We start from the raw sequence: 12,011 nt of genomic DNA, 5'->3' as shown, positions 1-12,011 counted from the left end.
TGCCTGTAGCAGCTGCATAAACTTACATCATCCCTTGTTCCTGCAACACTGCTCTGCCTCTGCAGGGATCTAAGGCCTCTGCCAGCACTGCAGAATTAACCTGGAAACCCCTGTCCATGCTCCAGAGGCACCTCAGATGCTCAGCCCAGTGCCCAGGACAGAGGGCTTGGAAGCCCTTTCTGGCATACACAGGGCTGGAGCTGCCAGTGCCCTCCCTGCCCTTGCCTTTTCCTGGCCTGACTCACATCCCCATCTCATTTTATGGCCTTGTTTAGACAAAGGGGAAAGATTTCAGTCTTTCCCTCCCCTCTTGCCTGTCCTGCCCAGTTCAGAGACTGGAGAAGGAGGGTACAGCTCCTGCAGATGTTTCATTTGGTGTCAGCTCTGAGGCTCCTGTACTCACCCCTCACCACTGCACTGTCACAACCCTCTTCCTTCACTCACCCTCTCCTTCCCCTCCAGCCCATGTGTCTTCTCACCTCACCTGGTTCTCTCCTCTCCTTTCCTTCTTCCCAAGGCTCTCCAACCTTTCCCTTTTCCTCTCTCAGAGCCTTTCTCTGAGCCTTGCTCCCTTGTCACTCTCTCTTGTCACATTCCTTCATCTCTCCCCATTAGGATTTGCAGTGCAGGTGATCAGTCACAGAGGGATGTTTTCTCCAGCACAGCAGCTATTACCCAAAACTCAATTTCCCCAAACCTGAAATAGCTATTTAAAAAAAAAAATTCCAAATGGCTCTGTAACATTCTTACCTTCTTTGCAGTGTTGAGTCAATACTCCTTCTGAGAGGAGAGATCTCTTTCTTTATCATTCAGGGCTGGGGGCTGAATTTAAATACAGTAATACATCCAATTTTCTCCTTTACTGTCCAAACCAATTGCAAAATAAAACACTTCCCCCTGTCTGTGCTTTCTTCTCACCTTCTTTCCAAACAATATTTGTTGTGCAGATGTAATATTTTCAAGCTCAGCTGATTATAGTAACATTTGTGATAAAAACTGAAACGTAAAGGTAATGGCATTGTTTTTCTCTTTGATGTGTTCCTTAGGCATTCCCAAGGGAGGAGAGTGGTTCTCCCAGCTCTGTCCCTGGCAGTTTGGAAGGGATAAAGCCTTTGTTTCAGGTTCAGCCTCTCAGCCTCGTGTTCAGGTGTCAGTGGAGGCAGCAGGCAGAGGGTTCCCCAGCACAGGCTCCTTCCTGCTGCCTCCATGAGCCTCAGCAGCACCCCAGCCCTCGTGCCCCAAGAGCAGGATGGGGTGTCTCCCAACTGCATTCTCCCTCCTGTGAAATACCAAGGCAGAGAGAAGGAAATTACATCTCTAATGGTGGAGCTGAGTGTCAATGACGCGTGAGCTGCTGGAATTAATGCTCTGCTTTCTCTGCCTTTGGGAACCTCTGGGCCTGCACGTGTCATTTAACGGTGGCTGTGGCTTGCTTGGCAGTCAGGCAGTGCCAGGGCTCATTAGGCAGAAGAGACAGGGCACTGCTGAGCTCCCCAAATCCCCCCAGATGTGGAGGAGCTCCCTGACAGGTTAAGGAGAAGCTCCCTGGAAACACACTAACCCTCAGAGGGCTTCTTGCTTCCTCCAGAGGAGAGGAACTGCACAGAGGGAGCAGCAGCTCTCTCTGCCCTCTGCCTCACTTCATATTCTGGGCTCTGCACTCTCTGTGCTTCCTTCTGTGCCCAAGTGGGCGATGAGCTGCGTGCCAGCCTCGCTGAGCTGGCCCTGTGCCTGCTGCTCAGGACCTGGGGCTGCCCAGACTTCCTTCCCCATCCTTCATTACTTCACCCTCAACTGCTCTGGACTTCCCAGCCTGAGCCAATCTGTTCCAGTCTCTTTCTGCATGAGTTGGGCTGTGTAATGGAGAGAGACAGAGGACAGGAGTTTGGGGACTCCAGATTTGGTCTTCCCTGCTCTGAGAAGCAACTGGGGCAGGAGGTTGGGAGTCAGCACTCCTGAGTTAGTTCTTCCCAGCACTGGGAGGTCTTGTGGTCCAGGGATATGGGAGGAGCTGTGCACATCTTTCCATCCTGAGCACAGGGAAGAAAACAAATCCAGGAATGTGGCAGTACCTCACAGCTGACACATTAGCAAACTCCTCGTTTCCTGAACTGGATGGAGCCCCTGCACAGGGCGGGTGGCAGCAGCTTGGGTTTGAAGGGGACACACCAAGGAACACAGAGCCCAGCTGGAAGGTTGCCACTGACTTGAGGACCCTTCTACTGCTGTTTCCTCTCCCTTTGTCCTGTCCTTGGCTGAAGGTGTCTCTCTTCTCTCTCGCAGTCCCAGGAAAGCCCATCCTGTCCGTGCACCAGACAGAGGAGAACACTCTGCTGGTGAAGTGGGAGCCTCCCCTGGATGCAGAGGGCCAGGTGCTGGGCTACCGGCTGCAGTTCGGCCGCAAGGACGTCGCCCCCCTGGCCACGCTGGAGTTCTCGGCGCAGGAGGACCAGTACACGGCCCCCAGCATCCACAAGGGCGCCACGTACGTCTTCAAGCTGGCCGTGAAGAGCCGCGCTGGCTTCGGGGAGGAGGCCGTGCAGGAGCTCACCACCCCCGAGGACATCCCCAAGGGGTACCCCCAGATCCTGGAGGCGAGCAACGTGAGCGCCGTGTCGGTGCAGTTCGGCTGGTTGCCCCCCGTGCTGGCCGAGCGCAACGGCGCCATCACCAAGTACACCGTGGCCTACCGGGAAGCCGGTTCTCCCGGCAACCTGCTGGAGAAGGACCTGCCCCCCTCCCCAGAGAACTCCTACACCCTCAACGGCCTCAAACCCAACACCGCCTATGACGTTAAAATCCGTGCCCACACCAGTAAGGGCCCCGGGCCCTACAGCCCCACCGTCCAGTATCGGACGTTCCAGCTGGACCAAGGTAGGACTCACCGGTTTCTCCTTCCTCTCTCCCCTTGTGTCCGGGGCTGGTGCCAGGAGGCAAGAGAGCTGGAGAGGTCAGGCCAGGCTCAGCCAGGCTCGTGAGTAAGTGCAAAGCACTCTGGTGTCACACTCAGTCCCTCCGCTCCTCTCTGCCTTGTGCCAGGTAAGTCCCTTTTACCACTTTCTTCTAAGTTAAGTCCGGACACCTTCTGTCGCTGGCACCCGAGGGGGGGGCCAGTCGCTGTACAGGTGGGAAGAGCATTTTCTTCAGCTTTTGCAAACAGCCAAAATTAAAGAGAAGAATCAAAAAAACACCTCAAACTGTGAGCTGGGATGGGTTTCCTCACCTGAGCATGCTCAGCCAGCCAGCACCTCGTTCCTGCAGCAGCCACCCAGGCCCAAGAGTGTGGGGGCAAAGCCACGTGCCCTCCCTGGGGTTAGGCAAGGGGACAGGGAGCACTGGGAGATGGACCTTGGCAGAACTCAAGCACAGTGTGGAGGAGGGAACAATCACTTCCATTCCTGCAGCTGCAGCCAGACCCAGCCTGGCAGGGCCCACTTCCAGCACCTGACATTCTTTCCTTCTCTTTCCTGCTCTTCCTTCCCTCTGTTGCCTTTTCTTCTCCTTTCTCCCCTTCCTCCTCACTTTTTTCTCCGCAGTTTTACCCAAGAACTTCAAGGTGAAGATGGTGACAAAGACATCTGTCCTTCTGAGCTGGGAGTTCCCTGAGAACTACAACTCTCCCACCCCATACAAGGCAAGTGGAATGCAGGAGTCAGATCTGTGTTTCTTACCAGTTTCCTGGAAGCTTTGCCTGTTGAATAAGAGGTTGTAGGATATGGATGTGGGCTGGGAATGGTTAATCCCTGCTGTGTTTCTGTGGAGCTGAGTGCCCTGTGTTCCCTGCAAACCCAAGGGGTGGGGAGGAAGAGCAGTGGAGCTGTTGGAGCAGTGTCAGCCTTGCTCCTGGAACAGCCCCTTCCCTCCCACAGATCCAGTACAATGGGCTGCACGTCGACGTGGACGGACGCACCACCAAGAAGCTCATCACCCACCTGAGGCCTCGCACCTTCTACAACTTTGTGCTGATGAACCAGGGCAACAGCATGGGGGGCCTGCAGCAGAACGTGGCTGCCTGGACTGCTGCTGACATGCTGTCCAAGAAGCCAGAGGTGACCCACAAGCCTGATGCTGATGGCAACGTGGTGGTGATTCTCCCTGACGTGAAGAGCTCTGTGCCTGTCCAGTAGGTTCCTGTTAAACTGCAGGGAGGGTGTTCAGCTGATGTTTTTGGGGGTCAGCCCTGATGGCTGGAGACCACAGTACCAACCCATAAGGGCAGTGGCAGGGGGTGTTTCCTGCATTTTCAGCCTTCCTGACTGTTGCCTTTTGGAGGTGCTTCCCAGAGCTAACAGGGAAAACCAAAGAACTGCCAAGGGAATGCATAAGCAGAGGTGTTGTGGGGCTGCCACTGAATCCAGCTCCTTCCAGGAATAGCAGCTCTGCTAAACTAAAAACAAGGGGCTTGCTGGTTTGAGCCAGTGGGGCAGTTTAGGCAAACCTACATGAGTGTGTGCACTCTCTTCTGTGGTTTGTGGAAAGAGATTAATTCCTTTTACTTCTTCTATTTCTTCTGATTATTCCCAACTCTTAGGGCTTTCTACATTGTGGTGGTGCCTCTGAGGAAGTCCCGGGGAGGACAATTCCTCAACCCCTTGGGCAGCCCTGAGGAGATGGACCTGGAGGAGGTGAGTGTGGGTGAACCTGGAGCCAGCTGTGAGGAGAGAGCAAACATCTGTAATGGGTGGGATGGTGAGCTGGGAGGAGCTTTTGAGGTGCCTGTTCTCCCCATTCAGAGTAGCCAAGGAGTGGGCAGCCTGAGGGATGGTTTGGCTCTCTCTGCTGCCCATTCATGGGGCTCAGAGTGTTCCTCTGCCCCCTGCAGCCAGAGCAGCCAAGGGTGGGCAGCCTGAGGGGTGGTTTGGCTCTCCTTGCTGTCCATTCACGAAGCTCACACTGTCCCTCTGCCCCTGTAGCCAGAGCAGCCAGGGATGGGCAGTCTGAGGGGTGGTTTTGCTCTCCTTGCTGCCCTTTCCTGGGGCTCACCCTGTCCCTCTGCCCTGAGCAACCCAGGGTGGGCAGTCTGAGGGTGGTTTGGCTCTCCTTGCTGCCCATTCCTGGGGCTCACCCTGTCCCTCTGTCCCCGCAGCTGGTGCAGCCCAGGGTGGGCAGCCTGAGGGGTGGGTTGGCTCTCCTTGCTGCCCATTCCCGGGCTCACCCTGTCCCTCTGCCCTGAGCAGTCCAGGGTGGGCAGTCTGAGGGTGGTTTGGCTCTCCTTGCTGCCCATTCCCGGGCTCACCCTGTCCCTCTGTCCCCGCAGCTGGTGCAGGACATCGCGCGGCTGCGGCGCCGGAGCCTGCGGCACTCGCGGCAGCTGGACCTGCCCCGGCCTTACATCGCCGCGCGGTTCCGCTCCCTCCCGTCCCACTTCGTGCTGGGGGACATGAAGCACTACGACAATTTCGAGAACAGAGCCCTGGAGCCAGGGCAGAGATATGTCCTCTTCATCCTGGCAGTGCTGCAGGAGCCTGAGGCCGTAAGTTGTGCCCCTCTGCTCTGCAGGGATGAGGCTTCACCTCGAATACTGTGGGAAGGTTTGGTCTCCACAGTGTGAGAAAGATATTAAGCTCTTGGAGAGTGTCCAAAGGGGGACAGCAAAGGTGGGGAAGGGCCTGCAGGGGAAGAGTGTGAGGGCACTTGGTGTGTTCAGCTGGAGAAGAAGAGACTGAGGGGAGACCTCATTGCAGGAACAGCTTCCTCAGTAGGGGCAGAGGAGGGGCAGGCACTGAGCTCTGCTCTGTGGGACCAGGGACAGCACCCAGGGAAGGGCCTGGAGCTGTGTTAGGGCAGGTTTGGGTGGGATATTGGAATGAGGTTCTTTTCCCAGAGGGTGGTGGGCACTGACCAGGCTCCCCAGGGCAGTGGGCACAGCCCTGAGGCTGCCAGAGCTCCATGAGCATTTGGATGATCCTCTGGGGCACAGGGTGTGACTCTTGGGGTTGGTTCTGTGCAGGGTCAGGGGTTGGACTGGATGATCCTTGTGGGTCCCTTCCAGCTCAGCATATTCTGGGATTCTGTGAAGTGCTGCCTGCTTTCCCCTGCCCTCTCCAGATCCTTGTGCCCCTCATCCCCATCATGGACCAGAAGCAGCAGCTGCTCCCATGGGAGCTGCCAAGCAGCCCTGCTGCCCTCCTGGCATTCCCCAGAAATTTCTCCCGGCAGATCCTTGATTTTTTTTCTTTGTAAAGACCTTTCACTCCATCTGTGAAGCTTTTGGATGTGGCACTTGGAGCTGTTGGTGCTTGTTCCTGCATTAAACAACTGTGCCCTGCCAAGCAGTCAGGCCAGTGACACAAGCAGCAATGATTTTATTTTCCCAGTCTTCATGGGCAGGACTTGCACACTGAACCATCCCCTCAGGGCTGCACTCAAGTTCAGAGAGCCCTAGGTCAGATCCTTTCCCTTTAAGGGCTGTCCTTCCATTGCTCAGAGCAATGACCCCAAACCTCCTGCTCTGAGAGCACATCACACACTCTGGTCATTGTTGAATTCCCCACCAAGCACAGAGGGGAGCATTTTTTAATGGAAAACTGCATGTGCTCTCTACCACTCCAACATCACTGCTGCTCTCACTGGGGCTGTGTTTGGCTTTATGAAAACAACTGGTTTAATATTTACCTGCCTCCTCCCTCATTCACAATGGGAAACAACCTAATACTTTGTTGTTTTTAAATCTCCCTATGGAATTGTAGCAGGGAGCTATTGGAAATTAAGTGTTTTCAGAGGGTTTTTTCCCCAATAAATATTTAGTTGTGTACTTGATATTAAAGGATTAGGCTGACACGCTTCTGAATGGGTTTCTCAATCGGATTACTGCAGCTTGTGGTAATTTCTGCTTTAGAACAAGGTGCTGCAGCCTCGCTCCCAGCAGCTGGATCCACAGCAGCTCCCCAGTATGGAGCAGTGTTCCAGTCTGCTCAGAGCTGAGGGAGTTCAGCCACCTGTTCTTGTCCTGTCCCTGGCTCCTCTCCCAAACTAGCCATGCCACTTCCCAGTGCTGTTCAGTTCCTGGAGGTTCTCTCTGCAATGCATCCTCCCTGGAATGAGGGGATTGTAGTGCTCCTGAGAACAGACAGTGCCCATTAGTCAGGATTCTGATTCCTCTGATTCTCCTGGAGAGCCCAGCTCACTGCAGAGAGAACAGAGCATACTGCATTTTATTAATTTATATTCAATTGTAGGGGTGATTTTTTTCAGTCACAAGACCAAGTGTTAATTCTTGTTTTAATCCCTTCCCTCGTGCTCTGTAATCCATCTGACTGTCAAAATCCAGATGGTTACATGAGTGTTTGGAGAAAGTGTTGTGTGTTTGTGGCAGTGGTGAGGCCCCAAAGGTGTGGTGAAACAGAGGTGCAGTCAACTGGTTCTCTTAAAACACCTTTCTGGCTCCAACGTGGGCTGAGCCACAGGCCCACACAGGCTACAGCCCCACATGAATGTGATCCCCCAGTGCTCTGTCTCACCTGGAGCACTGGAGGAGGAAGATACCTGTCATATGGGTCTTCCCCCTGAGGGGCACTGAACAGGCTCCCCAGGGCTGCCAGAGCTCAGGGAGGATTTGGACAGAGCTCTCAGGGGCAGGATGAGACTGTTGGGGGGTCTGTGCAGGGCCAGGGGCTGGACTGGTGATCCTTGGGGGTCCCTTGCAGCTCAGATTATTCCATGATGTGGGTGCTCACAGACAAGGGTGTTTTCTCTTGGTTGAAGAGGACATTTTCCCTGTTACTCTTTGGTTTGTGCTGCAGAGAGCTGACATCCTGTGAGCACTCTGTGCTTGCCCACTGTTCTCAGTCCCCATTCCATCTCTGAGCTGTGCCCCACCACCTTTTGTGTCCTCCAGACCTTTGCTGCGAGTCCCTTCTCCGACCCCATCCAGCTGGACAACCCTGACCCTCAGCCCATCATCGATGGAGAGGAAGGACTCATCTGGGTCATTGGGCCCGTCCTGGCCGTGGTCTTCATCATCTGCATCGTCATTGCCATCCTGCTCTACAAAAAGTAAGAGCTGCTCATTGCCAGGGCTGAGACCCCGCTGAGTGTCCCCAGCTCTGGTGTCCAAAGGGAATTTCCTCCCTGGCTTTGTTGAGCTCAGCTCAGGGAAATCCCTCCACTGGTACCAGAGAGGAGCCTGAGGCACGATGGAGTGGGAGGGTCTGCCTGGCACAGGAGGGTTCAGCAGTGGGTTGCAGGACTTGCTGCTTCAGACTCTACCCCGTGACACTCTCAGGAGGGCTGTGCTTGTCCCACTGACACAAGTGCTGTGAGTGTGTCAGGACCCTTGCCTGCCTCCTGCAGAATTGCTGCTCAGCCTCAGGCCCCTCTTTCCAGGGGAGTGGGCACAGTGAGGGGGATGCAGGGAAGGCACCTCTGAGCTCAGCAGAGACCTCCACTGCTCTCAAACTGGTTTTCTGCTGGAGTTGGGAGGCAAGAGCAAGGTGTGAGTCTGCAGGAGAGAGGAGGGAACAACCCCTAGAAGTGTCTCCCTTTTGCTTGGCTTTCTGAGCAGCTCACGGTGTGTGGATGAGAACTGGGGATCCCTTGAGCACACACTGTGCAATGGAAGGGGACAGGAGGGGAAGCAGGAGCTGAGCAAATAAATAATGGCAGCAGTGGCCAAGAAAAGGCTGTCCTTAGCTGGGACATCTCATAGCCAGAGGGGAGGGAGCTCTCTGAGCCCTGTCCCATCTCTGATCTACATCCCAGCAGCTGTGGAGCTTCTCTGGGGGCTCAGGGACTCAGCGAGTCCTTGTTGGTGTTCACTAGCTCTGATCTATCTGGGTGAGCTTTGCTGGTCTCACCTTCCACCTGTTCTGCTAAGGGTTATAGCTGAGCAAATTCTTCCCTTTTCCTCTGCAAGTCCTTTCTAACCTGAACATTTGTCTTGTCTTCTCTCCACTTACTGCTTTCCTGGACAGCAAGCCAGACAGGTAAGAGCACCAGATTTGCCATTTATTCAGGTTCTTCCTTGCTGTGTGTTAAGCAGTGTTTGCTGTCTGTGGTGTTGGGGCTCTGTTCCTACTCTGCTCTTACAGAAAGCCTCTGTCAGAGTGGCATGGGACCATGTTTGAACTGGGGCAGAAAAAGGAAAGCAGGCCCAGCTTTCTCCTGCTTGCCCATTCCTGATTATAACAGCCCTTTCTCAGCCTGAGCAGCAGGGACAGTAAACGGCTCATAAAGTGGTGGCTTAATGGAGCAGAGAAACACTCATTTGTGTGGCAGTCAGAGGTGAAAGTGGGTTTTCTCTGTGTCTGGCTGCTTCATTCAGGCTGTCCCTGAGCTACTGGAACTCCAACTGGAAACAGCATCTCACCAGCTGAGCTGTCCTCACCCCACTGCAGAAGCTGCTCTTGCCCCTTCAGCCAAGGGCTTCTAACAGAGCCTGTTTATAACTGCAGAAATGAGACATTTCCAAGGCTGGGAGAGCTTTCTCTGGAAGTAACTGATGGGTTCAGTCCATGAACTATTAACAGCAGTTTCAGAGTTTCAGAACTGTGGCAAAAATAAACTGCTCCCAAACTGCAGAGTGGTGTCATCCCAAACTGCTGCCCCATGCAGTTTTGGCAGGGCTCATGCCACTTCTTCTGGCTATTCAGGACATCCAGAGACAGCTAAAAATGTCCCCAATAACCTCCTCTCTGCCTAATTAGGTGCCATTGCTGGTGCAGGCAAATTATTGAAGGCTCTTGTGTGCCTAAGCAGGAGAGGTGAGAGTTCCACAGCCACCTTGCTGCTGGGGCTGGGACCACATTCCCAGGCCTCAGGGTGTGGGTCCATGTGCTCTGCTCATTGGAGAAGTTCTGTTCCCAGCAGCTCATCACTGCTCCCTTGCCAGAGGTTATCACATCTTTAGATCAGCACTGGGCTTTGCTTCCAAATTCTTTTCAAGGAGAATGAGCCAGGTCAGCAAAGACTTTCCAACTGTCTCAGCTAACCTAACCCATTTGGAGTAAAATATATTAGGAAGCACTTCCATGTGCAGCTCAGCTGGCAGGTTGGAGCAGGCTTCAGGTTCTGGCAAGGAGGTGAGGTGGATCTCAGCAGGCACAGCTGTGCTGGGAGAGGATGTAGACACACTGTTTGTTGAACCCAGATTTTTAGGGCTCTGCAGTTCAAAAAAGATTGAAAACCACTGCTCCAACCTCTCTGTCTGCAGCAAGGCAGCTCTGAGAGCTCCTAAACAAGCCAACAGCAATATCAGTGCTTTGTGTCCAAGGTCACAGCCAGGAGATTCTGTACTTTTCCAAATGATTCTGTTGGCTCTGGTTCTTCCAGGCTGGAAATGGCTTGGCCAGAGTTGGAGGGTTTTTGCTTGCAGAGCTTTGCAGAGTTCAGGGGAGGCTGCTCTGAGCAGGCAGGCTGGGGGGGGTGAGTTCACAGCTGCTCCTGTGAGAAGGGGAAACTTCCAGACTTGCCTGAAAGCTGCTGAGGGGCTGCTGGACCCTTGTAAACCCCTCAAATGCAGCACTGACAAACCTGCCAAACCTCATCCCTTTTCTGATGCAATTTATGTACTTACACCCTTGGCTTCACCTTTGATTTTCAGTGGGAGCTTTGCTCAGGTCTCAACATCAGTAGCTGAGAAAACTACAAGGCACCCCAAGGCCCATAATAAGCTAAGCTGCTTTGTCTTCTGGTTTTTCTCCTTTCTTTTTGGTTTCCTTTCAAAGCAAACGGAAGGATTCGGAGCCGCGGACAAAGTGCCTGCTGAACAACGCAGAGATCGCGCCCCACCACCCCAAGGACCCCGTGGAGATGAGACGCATCAACTTCCAGACTCCAGGTAACAGCTGCTGCCCAGCCTTGCCAGGGAAGGCAGGAGTGGAGCACCTGCCCCTTCCTCCCCCTTGCTGTGCCCCAGGGCAGCTGCTGCCCTGCCTGGAGCCCCCGTGCTGCCCTGGGAGCCCCGAGCCCTGTCTGTGCCGAGGGGCATTGCTGAAAGAAACCTCTGCTGGGAACTCCAGGGCCCTGGCACAGGCTCTGCCCAGTGCTGGCAGGGCAGGAGGAGAGGTTTTCCTGGATTCCCAGATAAACTGGTGCATTCTGGGCTAAGCACACAGCTACAAGAGCTGTGGCTGTGCCAATCATGCCAGAGCACCAGTGCTGCCCCGTGCTTCACTCTGGGAGCTCCTGGGGTGGTGAGATGGGGCCTGGCAGACTGCCCAGCACCCAGAGCTCCAGCCACATCTGGAACTGGTGCTTTCTGGTGCCAAGGCACTCCTGTTGGGAGCCAGGCCTGCCCATGGGCTGTGCAGGGAGAAGGGTGGCTGGTTGCTTGGTGCAGATGAGGCACCATCTCCTTGCTTGGTGCAGACACTGTCAGGGAATCCCAGACTGGTTTGGATTGGGAGGGACTTTAAAGCTCATCCAGTGCCACCCCCTGCCATGGGCAGGGACACCTCCCACCAGCCCAGGGTGCTCCAAGCCCTGTCCAACCTGGCCTGGGACACTCCCAGGGCTGGGGCAGCCACAGCTTCTCTGGGCAGCCTGGCCCTGGGGGTGGATGAAGGCACTGAGTTCCTGGGCAGGGAGACTCCCTGCACCCTCCTGCCCACACACACATGTCCCCATGCCCATGCATGTGTGGGCTGCCTGCCTGGCACCTCTGCAGAGCCACCACTGGCACGACCCGGGCACAGCCTCGCACACAACAACACTTGGCAATGCCCACCAGTGCCTGTCCACACCTCTGCCCCTCAGTTCCTGGTGCTTGAGGATTTGGAAGGGAATTTATTGTGCTTTTTGGGGGCTGGCTGTTGTTTTCAGTTCGTTTGTATTTTTATTTTGCTGTTTTGTGCTCGTTAATGATGTTTCTGTAGCTGCTGTTTGCCCATCCCAGTCCTGTCCTTAGCCTTGTCCGAGTTTCCTTGGGGTGAGGTTGGCTGTGGGTACCCAGAGGGCAGGGGGCAGTGGGAAGGTACCAGGGCAGCTCTGAGCTGAGGGATCCACATCAAAATGAGCTAGGAACTACCAGGTGGGATCAGCCCAAGCTTAGGAATGACTGGGAATTTCTCCCT

General features: G+C 54.7%; 1 protein-coding gene across 15 annotated transcripts in view; it reads left to right on the top strand.

Moving 5' to 3' along the window:
• PTPRS (protein tyrosine phosphatase receptor type S) overlaps positions 1 to 12,011 on the top strand; it is a 164,050-nt gene that overhangs the window by 131,465 nt on the left and 20,574 nt on the right. For 11 of the 15 annotated variants that reach the window (XM_071577994.1, XM_071577991.1, XM_071577997.1 and 8 more), the window contains 7 exons: positions 2,284 to 2,874; positions 3,537 to 3,634; positions 3,870 to 4,123; positions 4,532 to 4,625; positions 5,258 to 5,473; positions 7,838 to 7,995; positions 10,665 to 10,777. In XM_071577994.1, the coding sequence (XP_071434095.1) occupies positions 2,284 to 2,874; positions 3,537 to 3,634; positions 3,870 to 4,123; positions 4,532 to 4,625; positions 5,258 to 5,473; positions 7,838 to 7,995; positions 10,665 to 10,777 (1,524 nt within the window). The remainder of the gene's footprint in view (positions 1 to 2,283; positions 2,875 to 3,536; positions 3,635 to 3,869; positions 4,124 to 4,531; positions 4,626 to 5,257; positions 5,474 to 7,837; positions 7,996 to 10,664; positions 10,778 to 12,011) is intronic. The other 4 variants (XM_071578000.1, XM_071577996.1, XM_071577998.1 and 1 more) reach the window with 1 other exon arrangement.

The sequence above is a fragment of the Pithys albifrons genome, chromosome 27 (assembly GCF_047495875.1).
Source record: "Pithys albifrons albifrons isolate INPA30051 chromosome 27, PitAlb_v1, whole genome shotgun sequence".
Lineage (NCBI taxonomy): Eukaryota > Metazoa > Chordata > Aves > Passeriformes > Thamnophilidae > Pithys > Pithys albifrons.
This window is presented reverse-complemented; position numbering and strand designations above follow the sequence as displayed.